This window comes from Cydia amplana, chromosome 14, assembly GCF_948474715.1.
Source record: "Cydia amplana chromosome 14, ilCydAmpl1.1, whole genome shotgun sequence".
In the NCBI taxonomy this organism is placed as follows: domain Eukaryota; kingdom Metazoa; phylum Arthropoda; class Insecta; order Lepidoptera; family Tortricidae; genus Cydia; species Cydia amplana.
Window position 1 is genome coordinate 6,558,732 of NC_086082.1, and position 25,497 is coordinate 6,584,228.

The 25,497-nt window shown below is 36.8% G+C and overlaps 2 protein-coding genes across 2 annotated transcripts in view; one reads left to right on the forward strand and one right to left on the reverse strand.

The window, feature by feature from the left end:
* Positions 1-21,022, reverse strand: part of LOC134653989 (polypeptide N-acetylgalactosaminyltransferase 5) — a 37,960-nt gene extending 16,938 nt beyond the window's left edge. The window contains exons 1-5 of the mRNA XM_063509359.1: positions 20,410-21,022; positions 16,021-16,243; positions 9,149-9,278; positions 2,348-2,514; positions 1,699-1,863 (exon numbers count right to left, since the gene is read on the reverse strand). Coding sequence (XP_063365429.1) covers positions 1,699-1,863; positions 2,348-2,514; positions 9,149-9,278; positions 16,021-16,243; positions 20,410-20,568 — 844 coding nt within the window. The 5' untranslated portion in view covers positions 20,569-21,022. The remainder of the gene's footprint in view (positions 1-1,698; positions 1,864-2,347; positions 2,515-9,148; positions 9,279-16,020; positions 16,244-20,409) is intronic.
* Positions 21,023-22,942: 1,920 nt separating this feature from the next.
* LOC134653990 (solute carrier family 41 member 1-like) lies at positions 22,943-24,641 on the forward strand. Its single transcript, XM_063509360.1, has one exon. The coding sequence runs from the start codon at positions 23,175-23,177 to the stop codon at positions 24,483-24,485; it is 1,311 nt and encodes a 436-aa protein (XP_063365430.1). The 5' UTR covers positions 22,943-23,174; the 3' UTR covers positions 24,486-24,641.
* Positions 24,642-25,497: the final 856 nt, after the last annotated feature.

Genomic DNA, 25,497 nt, shown 5'->3' on the forward strand with positions numbered 1-25,497 from the left:
TCTTAATTTTTTTTCGTCATCCTTGGGTAGGTAGGTGTCCATCTATACTACAAATATTTGTTTATCATCTTGTTCCAATAACATACGGGTAATAACAATAAAGCCTACTGTGGAACTAGCTCGACGGTGTGAGTTGCATCATAACATAAATATCACGATCGTGATATGTAACGTACCGTACTTATTCAATATCATGATATTAATTTGCAAGTTATCTATAGTTATTTATTTATGCATACTCGATGAGCTTTTACTTATTGGATTTTATCAACAGGTAGATAAGATTACATTAAAATAATACTAAAAACGAGAAAATTATCATAATTGTCTTCATGGAGAAGACATAATATAGAAACTTTCTGTCTCAAGTATTATGGTATGTCCGAATCCGTGAACGTTAGTAGCGATAACATTTTTGTAGCTGACTGTATTTGCAATCTTAACTAGGAAAAGGATCGTGTGGGTTGTTAACTGTGCGATAACAATCTTTAAGTCGAAACAACACATTCGAGCCGATATTAATTCAATCAGATTACTAGAAGTGTGTCAACCGGACACGCGATATTTCACTAAACAAATACAAATCTGTTCATTAACGAAGTAGATTAGCCGCTTTAATCTAAAATGCAAGGCGTTCGTTAGCGTTAATTGGGTCGTGTGTTGACCTGCTTTTTGAAGAGTCATTGTGGAACCACGTGGCCTATGTTAACGTTTCACGGGTTACCCTTTAAACTTAATATAATATAATGTTCAACTATTTTGGTTCCGCTAATGAAAAGGAACGTGGGAAATTACCTCTGACTGTTTAACATTAGTTTCTTAAGATACCGGATAAATTAAAATAGTTTCTTTTTAGATACCTACCGGCCAGACGGAAATATCAAGGAAACATGAATACCACCTAATATCCTATAATTGCATCTGCGCTAATATAGCAAGAAACTTCCGTAAATAAAATGCAAAAGACGACTGAAACAGTTAGTATGTAATTTAAACACCTACTAATATCACTGTTTATCAAAGCACTGAGTTTATATTAAATATTTTGCATCTAGTTCTAGTATAACTAAACTATCTAGGGCAAGAAACGAAGGCGATACAGAACTTAATAATCTTAATATATCCGACTCCGAGGAATGTGACGTTATCGCACTTGCGTTGGGTACATAGTACATAAGATCGAACTTTAGCTATCTACGGACTTCAAGGAAAGTTTTACCGCTCTCCTTATGTCATGTGCTAGTGTGAGGGGTTTTAAAAGCGGAAATAGATTCAGCCCACTTGATAAAATGCACTTGACTGTCGTTATACATATCTATGCTCGAAAGGAAATGGGTTTAGTTAAGAATTTAATTTAAAAAGTCAAGAGTGTTCGTTAGTGCCCTGAGTTTTCTGTCAGATGACGGAGCAAAGGAAATTAGCATTTTTACGTATTTTCCATGATATTTTATACGAGAACGCAAGAAACTAATCAGGTAGGCTAATTACGCTATGTGACGTAGCTAGGCGTGGGCGAAGTGGGCCGTCGCCCACGGTCTCGCGCCCCAAGAGGGGCCTCGTGCGAGACCCCATCGGGCACAGTGAAAGAAAAAGGGCCTCGCAGATGCGATTTCGGCCACGGCTAGATAAGTTCACGCTACGCCACTGTTAATAGCCTATTATAGAAATATTATACTTAGAAATAATGTAATAACTCACCGGTGCATTCGCAGTGGGCATCGAGGAAGGTGATGACGTCTCCTTTGACGTGTTTTGCGCCGAGCAGACGCGCTCGGATGAGACCGGAGCGCTTCTCTGTCCTGAACAGGTGCGTCGGTACTGGCAGCGTCTTTATGTAGTCTTCCAGCTTCTTGCCGAGGTGGTCTGAGTGTGTAAGCAAGGTATAGTCAAGAATACAAGGACTTTAAAGTTGGTAAGATGCGTTCAGATCTGGCGAACGCTTCGCGAATGCGTCTATTTACGAAATACTCGTTATGCTTGCACTCTTTACTGAGTTTTTGCCGAGGTATTGTGCGTAAGTAAGCAAGGTATGAAAGTCAAAAATACAAGGATTTCAAAGTTGTTAAGTTGCCTCTAGATCTGGCTGACGCTTCGCAAATGTATTTGGGAAATACTCACTAACTGCTTGCGCTCTTTAGTAAGTAAATGTAGCTGGGTATGTAAAGCGCGCGTGCACGTGCACATATTTGCCAGGGAGCTAATCGCAGAGGCGCAGATATCGAAAAGGCGACAAATAGCCAAATAAAGTAACCAATGTATGAAGTGGTTCGCTTAATCCTATCCCTGATGTTGAGGCTAAAAAATACGTAATAAATAATATAGGGTTCATGCAGAGTATACGACGTACCTTTCTCGCTAGCATCATCGACTAGTATGATTTCCTTGAGTAGCGGTCTCGGCGAACGATTAATCGTACTCCAGATAGTTCTGATCAGGGTAGTCCACGCTTCGTTGTGGAATACAATCACAACGCTGGTGGTCGGCAATAGCGCCGGGTAACTCTTGTCTTTGCATCTGTGGAATTATTAATACGCTTAGAAAGGAGAGAAGCTGGAACGGTAAGGGCGCTAGGCAATAGTTAATATTTGTCTTGGGCGACTTACACGAGCGCTGCGCCCGTGCCGTGTTGTGTGTCTTATCCTAGAGAAAATAAACTATCTCCTGTCTCTCCATCTCGTTATACAATTTAACGATTTACACGGATCATATCATGTTCATTAACTGACCAATATTTTTTTGTAGCTTGATGGTCGATTTGTGTTTTATATTTGTTAGTATGAAGCAAATTTTCGAGGGTTCTTTCATTAGTCATTATTATTAGGTTAGGTATTAAAATGACCTGTATGTCAAAATGTGTATACTACAAAAATAGCGAAATAGTCGTCATTCTACGTGTGGGTGGCTAATGGCAGTTTTATCGCTCTCAAATCGATTTATTTTTATATTCTTTGATTGTCGTAAAATTGGAAGTGGCATTTAAATTCTTTTCTATGTTGTTCAAACAATAGTAGTTTGTGTTACAACAAGGGATCAAAATGATATATTTCCGTCAAGGGCGTACATTGAATCCTGAATGAAGCGATGGATTCTACAATAGAATCCCAAACGTAGTGAGGGATTCTAAAGTAGAATCCTGAACGTAATGAGGGATTCGAGTGTTAACGCCCAAGGCGAAATAATTTTGATACCGTGTGACACATACTGCTTTTCACATCAACTATGAGGAAAATAAAAAATTCTTAGTGTTGACACAATCTGATGCTTAAACAGATTATTTAAGCTAAAAAAATAATGTGCAAAAAAATGTAAAAATAGTGTGCTAGAACAGAAAAGTGTTACTTTGATCCCCCTAGCAGGGAGGAAAAGTGCCACTTTGATCCCTCCTAGCAGGGAAGAAAAAGCTCTTTTCCGAATAGGTGGTGTGAAATAGTTATTTGTACAACAAGAGATCAAAGTTTGTTATTTCTTCGAGTGCTTATTTTGAGTCCCGTGCAAGCGAAAGATTCTATAGTAGATTCACGTTCGTAGCGAGTGAATCTAATTTAGAATCTTGAGCGTAGTAAGGGCCTCAAAAGCGCACGAGATGTAAATAACTTTGATCTCGTGTAGTTCACAAAACTTTTCACCTCAGCAGTAAGAACATATTAGACAACCTGAAAAATGTAATCCTCCTTCATCACTTACGTCTTCACTCATGCTTTCTTAAGACATACTAACAATTAAGTTGAATTACCACAATCAAACACAAAACAAAACGTAGTAAATTTCAGTTAAATAGGTAATATATGGAAACAACGACCATCAATTGATTGACACTTCAATCGACAACTTTTTTTTGTAAAAAAAAAAAACATTGTAAGATACGGTCCGAATTGCGGATTTGTACCTAAACTATAGTAGAGATTCTTAAAACTATAATTATTTATTTTACGTGATATTCTGTGTATTTTTGAGTTCCTTATTTTAATCGTACAATAAATAACGTAAAATATAGTGCTTTTATCAGTTTTTATGAAATCTTAAATTTTATTTTCATTAATTAATTATTAAGAATCCATACTCGTATGTATTTTGGAACGATGCGTTCTGACGTTTTTCGGGGGTCTATTATAAACCGTCAATGTACCGTTGAATGTAGTTGAACTTTTTTTGGTCTCTTTCTTTTTGCTAAAGACGTGAAAGGGACAGAGATAATAGAATCCAAGTATTTCGAACTTGTATTAGACCCCGCATGTTGAAATGACATTTGAATATTAAGGTCACTTGAATGTCATTTTGTCTCACTCAGTGAGCAAAATGCGATTTTGCTCACTGTTTTTAAGTAGCAAAGTAACCTTGTTCGAGCTGCTGAGGTGAAAAATATGTTTCCTTTGAACTCTTAAACTCATAAAAAAAGAAAGAAATACCTTCATGCAACTTTGTCTAAAGCCGTCTTATTATTATACAAAAATGTAATTTTACAGTACATATGGCACTACTTTCCCGGACTAGTGCGGGAAAGAGCACTTTCCGTGCGTAAGTTGAAAGTTTAAAGTGCCACGCGTGTATCGTATAAAACGTTGTACGATACACGCGCGAATAGGAAATTCGCAACTAATAGTGTCGATTTAAAACACTCCCTTCGGTCGTGTTTTAATTTATCGCCACTCGTTTCGTAAATAACTATTTAATACTCCCATATCCAATATTTACAATTTTACATTTATTTGTGTGCCGTAAAATTTCAAACGGCCTTTAAAACCGACGACCTGATTAAACATAGCCATTGTTTGATCGACAAAAGTTTGTCAACAGAGTAATTTTTCATTAACCTAACGTCCTTGCGTTGCGATACCCGGCCTAAAGTTGCCTTACAAGTTTAATGAAGTTAAGAAGTCGTTAACACTTCATTGTCTGAAGCTACCGGGTTTTCGGTACGCGGAAGCTCAGTATCCCTTTCATCGCTATGCTATTTCTGACTTTGAGCGCACCAATAATGTCGCTATGGATAGTTATGTGTTCACCCATATATGTCCAAAACCACTTTTTTGAGGTTACGGGTTATCTCAATGAGTAGGAAAGTGTTTTTTTTTCAGAAGGTAAAACCACCCAACAACCCCAGAAGAATGTCCTTCGTGGTTTCGTCAGTTTTCTTTCATGTTAATTTATTTAATATGTACATTGCAAACTGCGTTCAAATAAGTGTTATGCAGACAAGAAGATATTACAAGTAATTTTGGACCTATGCAGAGAGATGTTGAGTTGTAATTGAGAGTAGTGGGAGAGTTTAGGGAAACTTAATAAGAGAACGTTTTAATTTTTTTCCGAAATATTTCCATCGCACTAGATGTGTTTTTCTCTCTCTCTCTCTCTCTCTTCAATCCTAACAACACTTGATGTTTATAAATAGCAGATAAATATGATCTTGATGTTTATAAATAGCAGATAAATATTAGGGTTTGTGTGCCCTTGTCGTAGTTGTCGTTTTTACTACGCCACGCACGTACAATAAAATAAAGTCCACACTAAAGCGTGTTTTCCGGAACGGTACAATTGGGACATTTCTTCTTATGTCAAGAAAAACAAAAAAGTTTAGGCAGAAAGTGGTTTCAGAAAAATTTAAAATATTTATGAATGACACTTTTACGCTTATCATGTTTAGTAAGTACTAGTGGGCCACCGGTCTACATGGTACCACCAGATACCAGTGGTCCCAATCAGGGATGTTGCGAACATCCGCATCCGCATCCGCAACCGCGGAACTTCCGCATTATTTTCAACATCCGCATCTGCATCCGCATCCGCATAAAATCGATGCGGAGCTTATGCGGATGCGGATGTCGAACAAGTCGGTACAGGAACGTCTTAGCGGCGGCGTAAGTGCTAGGTAATTTCGTCATTACCTATAACGAAATCGTCTATATCCAGAAAAGTCGGCGAAGTTACTGTTTATTAAATATAACGCACCTATATTCTTGCTCAAATACTAAACGTTTCGTTTTTTTTAATAAAAAAAAATACTAAAAATGTAATATTTGACGTTTTCTAAGTACCCACAAGTACCTAATCTTGACATCCGCATCCGCATCCGCATCCGCGGATGTGAGCCTTTAAATATCCGCATCCGCATCCGCATCCGCGGATGTCAAAAAATCTGCATCCGCAACATCCCTGGTCCCAATATGCATTAAATACTGCAAAATGTTGTGCACACTAAATATGAACCGCTTTTAACAGAAACAAAAATCCCAACGTAAACGTGCGAGTATTATATTAAAAGAGACGAGTAGACGACTCATCTTTATTAGGTGAAGGCAATAATGGGGCCTCATATGCGGTAAACGACATATTTATGGTAAAATGGGGGAAATGAACTCGTGATGCAAATATATTTGAACGTGAGTAGAATCGACCATGTGTGCAACAGGGTTGGTAAGAACTGGGGTCGTATGTTAAATATGGTTCTTCAGAATAACTCTATTCAGTTAATACGAGTAATACGAGTATGTGCGCTAAGACAACTTCCGTATTTTAGTCGGCGTAAAGGAATTGATTTTTACTTGACAGCGCAATGCAAAGGACGTATGTATTATGACGAGTGGGGTATTATTTTGTTGGGATTTAAAAATGATATTTAGTTTATATTGATCGTTTTTAATCATGAATGAATAATAAAAACTCAGTCTATATTTACAGGTTTATTTGAAAAACACATAAAAAGAAATGAAAATTGTTGCTATTGAAATACTACCACTAACCTTAACCAGGAAAGAAACTAATTCGGCATAGCCTATTAGAGACCTTAGCACTTAGCATCAATTAAGTACCATTAAGAGAATGCCAAACTTGCCTAAGAGTAAGACATTGCTCTAGTTTTGCTACAAATGAGAATTTTCCTCTGGAAAGTGAGTCGTAAAAGTAATTAGCTAATGCCGGCTACATTATAATGTAATTTTGAAATAAAATTATACTTTAAAATGATAATATAAACTTTCGTTGCTATTTTCACGTTTTCTTAATGATACTAAAATAATACATCTACCTAAAAAATATTGTTTATTGCTTGACTTACACTTCATACTCTCATATGCGTGACTTTAGCTAATTAAAACGATTACTGTAGTAAACTATAATTCAGTATTACTTCCATAAATCTTTCAAATACGCAATCGCATCATGCTTTTAGACTTAAGAGAGTTAAAATAAATGCGTTCTTCAGTTTGTTTATTATTAAGTATGTGTTCGCTGAGTGTTCTGGGCCTATAATAGTCAATCAACCTTGGGAAAATTAGGGGCGCCAGTGCATTAGGTATATTTATACTTAAATTAGGCATTTAACACTATTCTAAATTTAAAGATGTTGGGATAGAATTTCGCCTGAGGGGTATAGAGCATTTAACGGAAGAAAATGTGTGACAACAAAGATTCAAATGAAATTGCAGACGAAATCCGATTTCAGAATAAATCGTCTGCAATAACCGAAAGGGCCAATGATGATATCAACACAATCGTGTGGAAATTTAACACGGTTTGAAAAATCTACTAGCAAAAATAAATTAAACTATCTTGTGAAGTGTAAACTCATAAAATCGAAATAAAGACCGACTGTTATTTGTTCTTCGATCTTTGTAAGTTGTCAGAATCTCATAATTATCGTGTTAAATTACTTCAATAGCGTCATTTGATTTTGAAGTGAGAAATTGCAAACCGTTTACTTTATCACAAAAGCAATTTAACCTGTATCGGTCCGTGAAAAAACTTACTCGTATACGTGATTGGCGTGAGCCGATTCAAATTCTTCAAGTCATACAAATCATATGTGTTAATCATAAAAGATCGATAAATTTCAGTTTTACACTCAACCAATATGATTTGTAGGCCGTTGCACTTGTCACGGTAAAACAATGATCTCGAGGTTCGTTTTTAGGGTTCCGTGGATAAAATTGTAACGGATCTGGGTCTGCCCGTTACTAATATGAGACAAGACAAGAGGCACGGCCACATAAATTAAATTTGGAAGTCGAGTAAGAGAAGCACTCTTCACAAGAGACAGATGCTAAAGCATGATATTTTTTTAAGTGTCCCATTACAGAAAAGGACGTAAAAGACGTAAGCTTGCAATGATAATGCGCTTTATGTTTCTCCTATAGTATTTATCCAAGTGCGGGGTCCGGCACGCACAACACAAAGGGCCTGTGTGTATTGAATTGAGTTCATATACACCTACATGTGCTACTTGCATTTAGTGGCGACGTATGTATGAACTCACACAACACTAATCAATGTGTAGACAGGGCCTTAGCCGAATTTCAATAAATTGTTATTAGAGTCTGTGCGGAAAGAGAAGAGTCGTAGAATGTATTGGGCCCCGTATATTCCACGACTCTTCTCTTTCCGCACAGAATCTATGCTATTCTAAAATCACACGACACACAGTGACAGTGACAGATAAATAATTCACATTGATTGAGTGTCGGGAGAGCACAAAAAAATAACTCTAAGGAAAAACTGGCTATAAACGACAGGGTGTAATAAATACTTAAATCTGATAACATTATATCAATATGTTATCCGATTTAGGTATTCATTAATGTATGCAGTTTCTATTATTTTATCATTCAGATCCAAAATACAAACGACGACATTTATGACTTAAGGCATTTTTTGTTGGGTCGCAACAAAAAACAGTCAATGATCATGTGATCAAATATTGCCTTAATATTTAATTTGGCGCCATGCACGAAAAATTACACGTGATATTTTGCCACACCATCTCCCCCCATCGTGATCATATGTAATATTCCCCCCCCTATAAAGTGCGACATGATTTCTGGTCGGAATGGCACATTAGCCTAGTTTAATTGAGAATTTTAATTGACAAAGCGTGTTGCGGAATACATCATTGCGAAACCTGCGTTGCTGATCACTATGGCTTGAAGACTTTTTCTACTTAATTTATCATCACTACATAGTATAAAACAAAGTCGCTTCCCGCTGTCTGTCCCTATGTATGCTTAGATCTTTAAAACTACGCAACGGATTTTGATGCGGTTTTGTTAATAGATAGAGTGATCCAAGAGGAAGGTTTATGTATAATTTGTTAACCTGTGAGATGCCGGGGCGGGTCGCTAGTACCTGAATAAAATTATCTTAGATTAGAGTAACTTACTTTTCAAATCGGACGTCCGTAAGCGACCTGTTGAGTGAGATCATGTCACTAGCCATCAAGTTGAACTGGTTCTCCTGGAACTTCTCCAGCATCAGCTTCTCTTGCTCTATGGGGATGTTCACCGCTTTACCTGTAACAAAATTAGTGTTAGAAACTGAACTACATGTCATAAACTAAAGAAAAAGAGGACTACAAGCCGTCAGAAAAAGTTGCGGAGGCCGAATTTTGGCCGGCGTCTGCAATTTCAGCGACTAAAAGCCCTGCCCTGGACCTTTAGGGGCTCTAAGCTACCCCGTAACTACCAATTTCTCGAGATGTAATCTTAGAAAGACTTAAGACCCCTGTCTTAGACCAACTCTAGCGGCTTATATTTAATAAAATAATTTGATTTGTTTGACCTAAGTTGTAAAATTAAGTAGTGTTACATTACAAACCGTAAATTACAGTATTAGATTGATGGGTTGAATAAGTGGTCGGCAATTTAATTAAACTCGCATGCAGGTTCTCAATTCGTCTATCTAAGCTTGAGCCGGCTTGAGGTAAGTAAATACATGTAATAAGCAATTTTCAAACAGTCCAACTGACCATGTCTTTCAATTTGTTACTAAACAGTGTAAACGACGGTACTTTAATTCCAAACCATGTGAATCGATTTTACTCTTGACTGCATAATTCAAATATTATTACATTGGATATTTTAAGTATGTAGATAATAGAACCTATACAGAAATTCATATTTCTCACCTCGTTATGGCGTAAAACTTATCGAAACGAAACGATTATTATCTAAAGTACTTACTTATGTAAAACACACGCGTATTGAATCGAATGAATATGGATATTTACTCTACATATAAAATGCCCCTTATATAAACTCATGAAGCGTGATTGTTTTTGTAGCCAATTAAAAAGACATCATACATGAATTGTGACATTTTTGGTCAAAGGCCACCAGTTTACCACCACCAGATATTAATTCAACTTTGCTACGCAAGATGCCTTTGAAAATCAGCCTTATTGACTCGGTTTGTTGAAAGCGATACCTTTTCCTGAGAACGTCACTAGAAGAATCTCGGGTGGGCTAACTAGTTTAACTATAGGTAACTATTGATTAAATTTAATGTTATATAAAGTGGCAGTAAAATGGATTGGGTTTATTACTAAGGTGATGGAAAACCTACCTATTTATATTTATACGAACTATGTGCAATTACTAGAGGCAAAATCTGAAATCGATTCGTTTCCAATACCAATACTTACTTACCTACTCTGTTAACCGTTTGATCTAATAAGCAAAACAGTAAGATGATAATCGGATCGGTTTACTATTCCACATGCTATATTGTACCGTACCGTCCGAGATTCGATCTAAATTCTAACAGCACCCTGACCAACGTTGCGCCTTATATCTTGGTAATATGGTTTATATATTGTCGGTTGACTGTTTGGACGACGGTCCCGAGGTGATTTATTCTTCTGAGCGTTACTGTTACCAGAAAAAATATACAGTCCGTAGCTGAAGTTGCTACGCGAAAATAATCGACATAGCCTGTATTAGCTTTATTATGTTTATAATAGTCTCAATACAACTATATTGCAAAAATGAGCGTGAGCATTTTGTATGTAAAAGCCGCTCACGCCGCGCCCGGAAAACGCGCCTGTGTGACGAAGCCTTAAAGCATAAGCATAAGCTATACGATAAATAAATTGCTAAAAACATAGCATATTTCGTTATTTGGTGTTGCCTCGACAGCGTTTCGTTCAATATGATTATAGCACATAATAATAAGGCTTGTGATCAGCAGATCAGATAGTGACATATACGCATATGATACATAATTACTATGGTAGTGAAAAAAACCGGAAATTGCGGAAATTTGTCATTACCCTTTTTTGATGCCGTAATACGTATGTATAGGCATTATCCTATGTTATAAAGTTTTTAAAGTAGTGTACATGTCGTAAATATCTCTAGCTCTCCTAAATATTGATAGTAATTCGAAACGGTCCATTCATTCGAGAGCTAGCATTGAGTAGGCATATTCGTTTAATATATTTACATAAATTACAAGTGTCTATAGAGCCTTTGACATTTAGGTGGACGTCCGGAAATGTTTGTAAGAATATAGATTATAGAGTAACATTTCGTCAAGCTTTTACTCGCCACGATTTTACCGGGCTAACGGAAAAGGAAGAGTAATGATTTATGAATGTGTTTAACCTGTATTTATATATTTTCTTGTGGTAGATTGTTTCTAAGTAAGTATGAGGAGTCAATGAATTTGTATTGGTTCTCATAGTGCCTATTAGTGCAATCTCCGTTGTAATCAGGCAGCTTTTTAAAACTTCTTTCAAGTTATCTTAGTTAGTGAATATGATAGAATATTTATTGGAGCTAGCTAGAAGCACCACAAGGGGGTCATACAGAGATTTAGGTTCTGCTTTAATGTTTTCTGTACCCAAATTTGACAACTAGTGAAAGTGTGAAATAATTTTCATCACTTTTGGAATAGCCCAAAACTACGTATAAACACCGGTTGTAGACGATATACCTACTCAACAATGCCTGTCCTTAACTGTCAAGACAGGCGAAACAACTCTCGTTTTCTAAGTATGACCCAACGGTATTCTTAAATCGCGCTCACATTATTGAACAAAAAAACTACGTTTGTCGCATAATAACATTTACTGTTAATCGCCTAACCTGTTTGTCGTGCGATATTAATGTCACTTGAAAGCTATAAAAGCGCGTGTAAAAACTGTGAGAATGGCGCGGTCTTATCTTTAATTTAGATAGAAAGCGTATTGTTGGCAACCAATTACATGTAACAAACAATTGTACATTTAGCTAAAAAAAATGAATAACTTGTCGTTTTAGATGTGTATATGGTAAAGTACGGCTACCATCAGTTTGGCACTGACATAAACGCCGTCAAGAACGTAATTTACTTTCTATACATCTCGTTTGCACTAATATGCGAGTACGAGCGAGATGTATAGAAAGTAAATTACGTTCTCGATAGCGTAAATGTCAGTTTTGACACTATCAGTGACTCATGGTACGAGCTAAGGTGTTGTGAAGAGTCGTTAATAACACAATTAACGTTGCTCCACATGCATTATTCATAACGACATGAATATAAAATCGCTACGGAGTCGTTGACGCTGGACTATACTTTTTCTTATGAAAATAGTAGGTACTTAGAATTCCAATCACCACCAAGCAGTCCACCAAGGTTGATACCGTAGCCTATCGACACTTGCAACTTTAATGGTGTCACAAGCGAGTTTTCGACTATTTATTGGACTCGCTTTATTCTTCAATATCTCGCTCGCTTATTGATCATCAATATATGTGACGTTATCAATGAAAAGGGACCTTATTGTCGATGGCGCTTTATTAAGCCATTATTAACGATGCTCCCATATAAATACAATGCCGCGCGACGCTGTGCGGCGTAAGCGCCATCGACAATAAGGGCCCTTTTCATAGATAATGCCCCATATTGAATATACAAGTGTTGTTATGGGTTTTTAGGACACTATTTAGGTCCATAGTTTAACCCAATTTTGGCGAATAGTGTGCACAAATAAGCAGCATTAGTGCACGTTGACACATAATTTCTGCGATAGTTGGTCAGAGGTTGCAAAGCGTTGATGCGATGTGTCATCCATTACGTTAAAATCGGTTGCAAAAAATAGAATGCACGACATTTCGGAGGTCAAACGAATGCTAATGTGTTTAACAACATTAGACTTTAACATCAGAATAATAAGAACCAGAATAGAGTTTCTGAGTGAAATGCACGACCTTTAATCGACCTACAAAGTACTATTAGTTATTCTATGGTACAAGTCCTACAACAGGGGTCGGCAAACTTTTAAGGAAAAGAGCAAACTGCATTAAAAAGTTACAAGAGCGACCTACGTTTGAACTGAACGTAACATATTTATGGAACACCACTTGAACTGAACTCCAGCATTCATTTCCTTTAAACTTCCGATTGTTAGTTCAAACTTGCCCAATTTGTTAATAGTTAAGTAGAAAATTGGATAGAAGTACACAATTAGGAAATATAAATACACATTATGCCGAATGAACGTACATCCGTCAATCAACGATGGAAATATATAATCAAATTTACACAATGGAGGCAACAGCACGCATACCTTTGTACAATTCTATCGATATTGTAAACAAATGAGCTAGCAATTAGTGGTCAATGGCTGTAAATAATTACACTGATGAAGTGAATGCAATAGACAGTTATGCCTGGGACGAGAGATGCTTTCATTCTGATGCTACATAGCTAATTTGTAAAACGTTTTGTCTCGATTCTTTGCTAGTTTCCAGTCCACAGAGTCCGTCACAACTACCTTTGAGTAAAAACAGTGGTATATACCTACCTAAATGTATTTCAATTGATCGGGCGCACTTGGCTCGCCGACTGCTCGGACCGATTAGTGATATTATCACAATATGCAATTCACGGTCAAACGTCGGTCAGAAGTTAGTCGAAATATTAAAAAAATATATTTAATAGATCTGTTTCAAATGGGAATTCCCATTTATAATGTCCTGTATTTGTCTAGTACAAGCTGTACAAGTCATAAGTTCAATTTTAACATTAACTTAACCGGCAACACCGACCGAAAAGTTGTCTGCCGGCCTAAAATCATCGCCATCATCAGTCACACAAGTGTCGTTTAGACCCGTAACATTGTAAATTGTATAGGGAATTATAAAATGGGCCCCTGTTGGTGCCTTGCCTTGTGACATAAAGTGAAGCGATGCGGTGTGATTTGTGAACCAACCCTGATTCAGTCTGCTGCTGTCTGTCTGTCTGAATTGTGTGAAACAGTTTGCGCGTTCATTTCATTGTATGTTGCACTGTCATTAGGGTAATGTCATAGTTCGGAGTGAATGTTTCTATTAAAGGTTAAGTGGCAGTCACACTGGCGGGATCATACGGGATTCCAGGTGTGTTATTATGCAATAAACAACCACGGAAACCCGTTAGTCCGTGTTCCCATCACGCCAACTAACCAGAACTGTGTAAAGGATCTCGAATTAAATATCAATAACTAGAGTCCGCGTATGATATCCGTGCATCTATCTATAAGAAGCAAAGGACGAGGGCGGCGTTGAGCAACTCGACCACCTTGCGTGATGATCTGATGATATGGCGGGCTAGCGGGGCTCCCCTTCAATTCCTTGGAACTCGCAACTCAAGTACAGTGTGCAGTAACGCATGTATAATGGTTAACGGAGCATTTGAGTCACCTGCGTTCAATAAGCGATTTAAATACCTACTCTAATTTAGTATGGATATTGTGACTGACTGTAGAACAATTGGCGTGTATTAAGAGTAGTTACAAAGGATTAAGGTGCAAAAGTGTAAACATATATTTGACGCCGAGTGAGTGTGTGTATTTGGGAGCGTGGGGTGAACGTTTATATTGCCACTTAGTCTCACCGCTGGCGGGACGGTAGAGCATCGCTTTATAGATTATGATAACATTCAATCAACCAGACACGTCTACACTACATCACTACACATTTATAAAAAAAGTCCCCCGCCGCGTCTGTCTGTCTGTATGTTCGCAATAAACTCAAAAACTACTAAACCAATTAACATGCGCTTTTCATACATTAATAGGGTGGTTCTTGAGGAAGGTTTAGGTGTATAATTTGTTAAGGTTTTGTGTAACCCGTGCGAAGCCGGGCCGAGTCGCTAATTTCTACAATAGGTACGTCGAGGTACTAAAAATTCGTACTAGTGATAAATTCAAAACAATTTATAGGTATTTATGTTTTGTAAGGAGCGCGCCCACAAGTCATTTTAGTAGCTGGAATATAAAAACAAGGTTTAGTTCTACAGTTTATAATAAGTTACACTGTCTACAATGTCAAGGAAACACGCGCTTTGTGACTTATGTCGCCGGTAAAACAATTTTGCCCCTAGTAAATTCACAGCTTAATAGCATCGTGACATTTTTAGGCTGTCGCGTGATTTATTAGGCATTTACAAGACAGAGACATCAAAATGCCACGCTTCGTTAGGGCAAGTAATAGGAACGGCAATCATTGAGCCTTGTTTTCTAAACATGCCGCATTATGTTCTAGCTGTAAACTACAGGCAGCATTATAAACAAACATACCCATTTAAAACTGGGTCACCGAATCATTAACATTAAGCAATCATTGTAGACGAATATAGTATACAAGTATTTTCAACACATTGGCCGAGCTTTGTGAAGACGAATCTCAATGTCATGTAGGCAGTAAGGTATATGTGAAAGTTCATCACTATTGCACAATTTCATACTTTTCCAGGTACCTAAAGGCCGAATACTCATTTAGTCGCAGCCAGTAACTAAATGCTTTAAGTTCTTGTTGGTTTAAACTGGATCTTCGTCGACTGCTGCCTCGGATAATCGACAGCATCATGTTCATAAAACATGGGAATCTATCCCAATGTAAACACAGCCTAAAGGTGGAGGTTCGGGCCGCGACAGAGACAAGCGACCGAGACAGAAGACCGCGACCGTCACTTGATGATAGGCAACAAGAGCGTGTGTAGACTGTGTAATAGTAGCGACCTACTACTGGTCTCGGCCACAAAATAGCGATCGGTGAACACATTATAATTTGTATCTCGATAACGACCACCTATTAAGATGCTTTGCGGTGATATAACGCCCTAAAAATGTATAAAAATCAGACTGGCCTCGTGCGGTGACCTACAAGGAGTACCATCGCCAACACTGTTAACTGTACATCGGTGGACCAAGCCTTTTGTTATAAGGTCCACCCATGTACAGTTAGGAGTGTTGCTGTTTGTACATGGACACATACAAATACCACTTACCCATTTCGCCAGGCGAGTTCCCTTGCGGTAGCACAGAGGGCGCCTTCTCCCACCGGTTAAGCCTGGACTTGGGATAAGGCGACAGCAACAGCCCGTCTTCCCCAACATCTTCGACGTCATGCTCGCCGGCGATGGCATCTTCTATCTCGTTCTCTTGTTCCGATTTGAGCGCTGCCGCTATAGCGGCTTTTTTGCCTCTATACTCTTCTTTGTGTGTGTTGTCCTGTTGACAAAGACGAGATACTGGCTTTATAAAGGCAATCTCTCCTGTTGTTGATATTGAATTGGAATGGAATAGTGATATTCACCACTTGCAAGGTGCGGCGAGGCAAGAGGATAAAGGGGTTATTATTTTATTAATATACTTTCGCTGAATACATTCTGCTATCCTGCTGCTGAGACCTGAGACCGACAGGAAAATAATATATTACTGTCCCTCTCAGCAGAAAATGTTCGGCGGCAGGATAGATGTAATGAACACTTAATTTGCTATACCTAGATACGAAACTCTATATGCATTTTGTCTCAAGTCGTCGGTGTATAAATACACGCGGATGAGGATGCCACCACATTTTGCGACGCAGTATCAACTTGAGCAATTGACGTAAAGTCCAGTTTTTCGTGTACTGCGATTCAGTCAGCATCAATACTATCATTAGATAGTGACGACCAAAGTTGCCAAATATATCGTAACACAATTTTGTTACCATAGAAATAAGGTATGTGCAGCAATATATTTGGCCACTTTGGCCGTCACCACTTATTTGATGCTGATTGTAGTATGCAGAGAGACCATTACGTTTGCGGTGTGATTTTTGGCTTTTATATTTAAAAATATCGGATTGCGTCACCCAAATCGGAGCGAACTGAATATCGTTTTTTTCGCTTTTATAGCATGGACATAAGATAAGAGGTTCTTCTGACCGTTGCATGACTACATAGTATAAAACAAAGTCACTGCCCGCTGTCTATCTGATAGAGTGATTCAAGAGGAATAATTTGTGCGAAGCCGGGGCGGGTCGCTAGTAAAATAATAAGTCGTCAGGCTAGTACTGTAATCGACTAATTGAAGTAACAAGCCTAGGCCTCATCAGTCATCATAATAGCAGGACGTGTTTTGCAACAACTGGCTATGCTATAGAATCTATAGATACTCGGAAACGGAACACTGAATGTGTTGATTTCGTTTATCATTAACGTTCCTTGGATGATCGAAGTTTTCTTCTGTGGGTATACTAAATTTTAGGTTTTTACAGGTTTCATAACATTTTATTATCAGGTAGTTTAGCGTAAATTTAATTGCCGGTTTTTATCTATAAAAAGGAATGGCGTACCTACTTTGAATGAATGAATGAAATCTTTTATTTCAGGCAACTAGTGGCCCATACATAAATACCTTAAAAACTAGCATACATATTATAAAAATATAACTAAACACAAAAAAAACACATTAAAGCATAAAAACCATTTATGCTTGTCAACTAAAGACCCCGGTGGTATAACTTGGTATAGTAAATATAAAACAGTTTATATATAGGTTGCACACCTGCGGCAGTTTATAGCCTAGTTATCTAGACGAACTTTTAAATAGCTATTTTTAATGTGATGTTTCTCAGAGTGAGCTATTACTACTTATTTATTACCGAGTGTACCATAATAATTTTATTAGTTGTTTTTACAAGTACCGCTTTACAATTTATACTAACATGGTACATGTGCATAGTTCTTAGATTTCTTAGGATCTATTATCTGTCTATCTATTAAGCCCTTTTATTCTGAGTTAGAGTATGTCTCTTAACTCAGTGTGCCGCTTGGCAATGGCCTCCTTCAGCTCTTTCCATTGGGGACTGTTGTGGGCCACTCTTCTCCAGTTCAGGCCCGCTGTGAGTTTGAGTTCATACTCCCATCTTGTTTGATAGGATAGATTCTTAGGATAATTCACACAAAAGTTTCAAAAGAGTGATTAAGAGGGATACAGTTATCTTTACAAATGAATTTAATGGATAACCTGTGAAGGAAAAACCCAGATAGTTGCTTATGAGACACTTATTACCTTAAGTTTTAAAATTTCTAAGAATGCTAGGAAGCTAATATTTTATTGTTCTGACAGTCTCAACCTCCTCAAAAGTGTCAAAGGATTAGAGTCTGTAAGTACTCTCTGCTGGATTGCTCCCGCTTGCTTTTAAAACATTTATTGCTAAGAATATTTAGTCAAGATCAATAATCACTTATTACATATTTAAATATAATTAAAATATTTTTCTTAACCCTCTGCGACTGATGTGCGGTCTATCAGACACCGCCAAATATTTTTTTTGTTGCTATGTCGGCGTACGGCGCGATATAGTTCTGCCTCGCTCATTACCTTCCTCAAATGACTTGCGGCATCGGACAGTGATGCCCGAGCGGCAATGTGGTGCATGCATCGGGAGATATGAGCTGCGGGTGTCCCACAGACGTGAGCACAGCAATAAGTCCTGGGTCTGACAGACCTCACCTCATAAAAATATGTACTTGTTCATAGTAATTATGGTGTCTATCAGACGTCACCTCACAAAAATAGTAATGTTTCTATAGTGTCTGAGAGACCTCACCACATAAATAATTATATTTTACATGGTTGATCGACGAAAATCCTTTAAAATAAGTACCAACTTCAGGACTGATTAGTGCCTTATTCTGTCTTTAGATTTTCTCTATTTTTTTTAAGTATTATATAATGTTCAAAAGAAGGAAAATTAATGAAGTTACTTGAAGTTGTTGATTGTTAAGTTTTATTTTTTGTTAGCCTAAGTACAAATTGTAAGAAACTGTGATCTCATTAAAATTTATTATATATATCTTATGTATTTTATTTTAAACCTATTTTACAATTGAATTTATTCAATTATAAATGGATTGATTGTTATATAAAACAATAGTTACCATTTTGCCATTAGTTTATTTTTAATGAATTATTGAAAATGACGGCTGACAGACACCACATCAGTAGAATCTCTCTAAAAAAGTCACCACAGTTGCAGAGGGTTAATGATGCTATTAAGTCTTTAATTACTCTGCTTTATATAACAGTTATCATAGCACAGTGAAATAAACTTTGAAGTTAACAAAGGACTTGTTTCAGCAGGTTTCTCTTCCATTATCAAAATAGCATTGTAAATGTGGGTGGTTGAGCAATCACTGTTATCTTTGCAATATTTTTGCCATTACAATAGAAATCATATGGAGTTAGGTAATGTGTTTAGTTGGCTGGAGCACTGTGACACTGACAGTCATTAGGAACCAGTTAGACTCCCTTTCACTTGCCAATTTGTACAAATGTACCAATACCATTACCTATATTGTTATAAAGTTTATTAAGCTTAGAATAAATTTAAAAGTGGAAAAATGTACTGCCTTTGTTGAGACTTGAACTCATGACTACTGGGTTCACTAGCCAGTGCTTCGCCAATGTCATCTGAGCTACCAAGACCTCATCCATGGACAGGAAATATTTCCACCATAAGGGACTGGGCTAGTGGTCCAGTGGTTGTGAGTTCAAGTCTCACCCAAGACAGTACATTTTTCCACTTTTAAATTTATTCTTTTCTGATATTCGCCAAGTAGTAACTGATAAGAACAAATTTGTTTTAAATTATCCATTTGTAAAAATTTGCAATAAAATAGTACATTTTACCTCTCATTTCCCAGTGGCTCCAATATGAGTCGGAATTGTATGGATTTGAGAGGTCCTGGGAAATGAGGTGTTAAAAGTGTGCAAAGTGTGTCTGTAAAACAAATGAACTATGGAATTGTTGTGTGATATGTTTTATACCTACCCTGACCCTCAGGTTGCTACTCAGACAAAGCTATTTTTCAATACTAATAAGATAATAACAGGAACTGTTACACCATGAAAAATTATGTCAACAATTTTTGCAAGTCAATGTAACAATTTAAAACTTTAGTTCACATTCCATCATTTTTTGTTTGAGCTGGGAAGTTGTTTAATTTTAGTCTTTGTTTGACTTAAAGTTTGAGTTACACTCTTATTATTTTGTTTTGAGGAGCAAATGTTCATGAAGAATTATTGTAATCACAGAGAATTACTTTAATTCACCAATTTTTTACATTGCATATTATATTAGAGATCCGCAAAACATAACAAATGTATAAATCTTTATTATTGAGACATAAAAAGACAAACTAAACAATAAAACTAAACTACATGTATTATAAAACTTAAAATAATCTTATAAATAAATTATACTCTAGAAGCATGAAAGTTTTTAGCACCCTCTTCATAATCAAATACCTACTACAGGTGTTGTTGTTTGTCTGAGGGCATTGCCCTAAAAGGTTTATAAGCTTTTGTGGATTTATTCTAACAACATATATAGGTTTACTCACCGGCGCAACGAAATCTGCATTTTTATTTTTATTGCAATCCCAGCCATCACCAATACAGTCAGAATACAAAGTCAGTAGAGCCACATCCACCAGCAACCACACCAACGATGTCAGCAAGATTATTCTGCATGTGTGAATCCTTATCTTGCTTCTAAACATGTTTACTTCTACACTTCACTGCCACATATCAATTCGTACACGCTAGTTTCTTAAAGGTCGCGCTGACCGAGTGATAGGGAACTAAACTCGCGGCGACGATATTAACCACCGATACAATAAAAGACTTTTAACTAATATCTACGGTAATTATCACAGAAGAACGATTAAATTAAAACAAGAGATAAAAAGAATGCGAATGTTAGAAGTAGGTTTCCGGATCCAAATTGTGGATATCGCACCAATGTTTTTACAACTTTTATGGCAAACACATCCTATGCACTTTATCCGCACTACCGTGTTTATTCGCAACCCGACACGTTTCTTTTCTATGTTTTATCGATTTTTAGTAAAATACTCTACACTCCGTGAATAAATTAAATGAGTTGGAAGGAGTGCATATCGGCTAGCGGTAATGAGCACCTGAGCGGTCGACAATCGAAAACGTAGACCATACGTAGACGTCACGTCAAAAGTCAAACCAAACTTTCTACCTCGCGTCATCTTTTCGTGTTGGTGGCCGTGCAGGTATACCAACTGAATAAATAAAATGTAGGAGGAAAATATTTGCTGCCATAATTACCGTAATTTACAAACTTATTAATTTGTAATCTTTTAACAATATTTTGCTATCAACGTATATTTTTTTTAGTTGGCTGAACTTAATGCAAATACCTTAGTCCGTAAAAATACGTATCCAAAAAAAAAAAACAAAGATACGTTCTGAATAGTTCTGATACTAAATGTTTTTTTAATTTTTTATTATTGTTTTTTTTTATTATTTTATTATAAATCTCCTGTAGGATCTGTGCGGAAAGAGAAGAGTCGTAGAATGTATGGGCTCCCCTACATTTTGCGACTCTTCTCTTTCCGCACAGACTCTACATCAATAAAAATCTAGGCATTATTATTATGTTTTGGAACGTACTGTGCATGTGAATGTCAATGTCACGTCAGAGAGGGAGAGAGCGGAGAGAGAGACGAGACGCAACGTTATCTTTGTTTGTCAGTGTCACAGCTCACACTGTCAAACCACTGTTGAATCAGTGTTGCCAGATCGTACCTTTTAGTACGGTTTTGCGTACTATTTTGGACCCTTGCGTACCTTTTTTGTAAGCAGCGTACATCGTACTAAAACCGTACCTTTTGATGTACGATTGTTTATCAACTTTTTTTTTCGTTGTATTGGTTCAGGATGGTTTGTTCTGGGCAAAATATCTAATCTGACAACAAATAGCCACCATAAAAAAGTACCATGTACTATATATAGAAAATACACGTTTCTTTAGTTGCAGTCGGCAGTTATGTCTTTCTTACCTGTGCTTTACTAATAGTAATATCGTTTATTGCAAACCATGTTAACCATGGTACAATAGAATAGATGTTACAATGGAAATAGATGACATGGCACCCTGGTAGGGTATTGGCAATTATCCATAAAACTACATTAAATAATCTATGTGTAATATTATCAATATTGCTTTGTGATTGCTTCTAATGCAGTGCAGTTGCTCGAAGAATAATAAAAACGCAAAAAGAAGTTAAAAAAATATAAAGAATTTATTCTCGGGCTGTCAGGTACCTAAGTCATGTCATGTCCATAAATCCTACTTGTTTATCTTACCAATCTTATTCACATGCATTTCTTTTTAATTTATATAGAGTCAGACCAAGAAAAGTCTGCAGCGGATTTGACAGCCCTCGCAGTGCCAGTGTTATTTTAAACGTCAAACTACTATGAAATTATGACGTGTAAATAACACTTGCACTGCGTGGGCTATCAAATCCGCTGCAGACTTTTCTTGGTCTGACTCTATGTACATTTGCATATCCAGTAGAAAGTTACTTAGTCATCTGTGTGTATTTCGTTTTATTTGGCATTATTATCCAGATTACAAAACTCAGGTAGTCAAAATTCAGCCCGCCATTTATAGCCGATCAAACAACTTAGTCAGTATAAAATGGCGCGAAATTTAAGTTTTCTATTGGACCATAACCCTTCGCACCATTTTTTTTTTAATTTGCCGCTTTTTTCAACTGACGGAAATGGCTTGACAAATTTCATTTTTCAATGCAAACAAAATTGGTTAACTATGACGAGTACACTACACTTATAGTTGGTCAAATCAATTTGTCAGTCAGTAACAATCAGGAAAACTATACTCATGTCTCATCCACCCACCATACCCCCCACCCACACACCCACATATAAATATTGTTTCTGTAAGAAAATTTTACTAATAAAAAAATCGTACTTTTTTTATCAAAATGGTACCTTTTTTGACGTATGACCGTACATAAGCTGGAAGCGCTCTGGCAACACTGTGTTGAATTGCTCACACTGTCACCATCTAAGATTATTTTCGATTGCCGTCTAATTAAACATTTCGAAACAAAGATTTATAAATTTGTTGTTCATCGCTAGCCAACAATAATACGAAATTGTGAGATAAGTCACTAGTCAGTGCCAAGATGAAGAAACGGTCCTAAAACAGTATGTGTTCAACTATAATATGAATATCATAACTTTGGCCTCAAGTTCAGAATTGTCATTGTAAATGTTTACGTGTCTTATTAGACCGGTATAATTAATAAATATATTTGTAACGATGAACAGAGGCAAGAACAGTAATTCTAAAATGGCAAGAACCGAGACAACTGAAGAAACAAATGGGTACAAGCTCCTCAACAGTGAAAGTAAGCCTCCAGATATTAAACATGGAAAAGAGAATTCTTGGGTGGCGGGGGTGCAGATGTTTGTGTCTTTCTTGCTCGCCGGCTTCGGTATGGTTGCTGCAAGCCTTGTGCTTGATGTGGTGCAGCATTGGAAGGTGTTTGAGCAAGTATCTGAAGTGTATATACTAGTGCCTGCCCTCTTAGGGCTGAAAGGAAATTTAGAAATGACGTTGGCATCGCGTTTGTCTACTCACGCCCATTTAGGGCATCTGGACACTGACCTGAGTGCATTAGTGGTAGGAAACTTGTGTTTGATACAATGTCAAGCTGTTCTGGTAGGATTTTTGGCAGCCATGGCTGCAATAGCAATGGGTTGGATACCAGATGGGCAGTTCGATATTCATCATGCATTACTGCTTGCAGCATCAAGTGTTCTCACTGCTTCATTTGCGAGTTTTATCCTAGGCCTGATCATGATTGGTGTCATAGTTGTTTCAAAGAAACTAAACATTAACCCAGACAATATTGCCACTCCTATAGCTGCTAGTCTAGGTGACCTGACAACCTTGGCACTGTTGTCATGGATTGCATCGCTGCTGTACTCAAATATTGGCACAAGTGTTGTACTGCCGTCTATTATTATCATTGCTGGCGCAATTCTTGTGCCGGTCTGCGGTTACATTGCCTGGGATAATAAGTTCACTAAACAAGCTCTAGATGAAGGGTGGGTGCCGGTTGTCTCTGCCATGGTTATCAGTAGTATTGGTGGTTTAATTTTAGACTACACAGTAGTTAACTATGAGGGTATTGCAGTATTTCAATTAGTTATTAATGGTATAGGAGGCAACATGGTAGCAGTGCATGCCTCTAGACTGTCAACTGTGTTACATACAGGAGACAAGCCCGGGCCTCTTGTTGGCAAAACAACAAAATTATTACTCTTGATGGTCATACCAGGACAGTTGATATTTATATACACTATAGGCTATTTGAAAGCTGGGCACACATCTATGACCCCTATATTTATCCTCATTTACATGTCTGCAGCCTTACTACAAGTTTTCCTCTTATTAGCTATTAGCCACCACATGGTTATTTGGATGTGGAAGATGGGAATGGACCCTGACAATTCTGCCATACCTTATTTGACAGCACTGGGAGACCTGCTGGGCACGGCTTTGTTAGGTGTCGCTTTTCATATACTATATGCCATAGGAGATAAAGACAAAGATTTAGGAGATTAATGTATGTACTCGAGATATTTCAAGTGGCTTTTGTTCAGTTTTAGTTATATCAATTTTACTGAGGCATTTTGTTTTATTTAGTGCCATTCAAAACTATATCATAGTCATTATTTTTTGACTGAGCACATATCTCTCGAATATATTATAATATACTAAGTGTTAAAATTAAGTCGTTTTTATTTGGTTATCTACAAAAATAAGTATTCATAGTGCAAAAAATATTTTTAGATATTCATAATTACATATGCATGGCAAATAAAATTATTCCTTGTTTAATAGTGTTCCAGTTTGTATTAAAATAAGTTAATAATAACTTACACAATGAAATCCAATTTACATTTTTAGATAACAATATTAGGATAAACTTTGCATATTTCAAAGTAACTGTTACATGCTGTTACTTAAGTTTTACTCAGTACTTATGAATTTGCCAGTAATTTTGTTTATGTTTTGTGTAATTGGGGATAGATTTAAACTATTAAGGTCAATAAGATAGCTGCCTTTGGGTCTGTTCACCTAATGCATAGATTTTAATTTTAACGATTTTTTTCATTCTGGCGGTATAAATACAATTTTTTAGGACATTCGGTGAAATTACCCTTATTTTGTATAGAATAGGGAACTCTGTCTATCCACCAAATTTTATCGAAATGTGATGAAATAACAAATTCTGCAACTAAATAAAAGTCAGCCCTAATAGTCTGTGCGGAAAGAGAAGAGTCGTAGAATGTATTGGTTCCCATATAATAACATATAATCCACAACTGTTCTCTATCTGCACAGACTCTTTAATTTGACTTAATCCAACCCGATGTAACTTTGCTTCAATTACTTAAATAAATATGTATATACTTAAATTGTTTGTAAAAGTATTGTTACTTAATTTCATGTGTCATTATAAACTTATTATGTGATTATTAAGTCAAAAAATTGTGATTGTTATTCCTATTTATTAACATATTATTAGGTACTTATAACATAAGGTTACAATTTGTTCTGACTATAAGGAAAA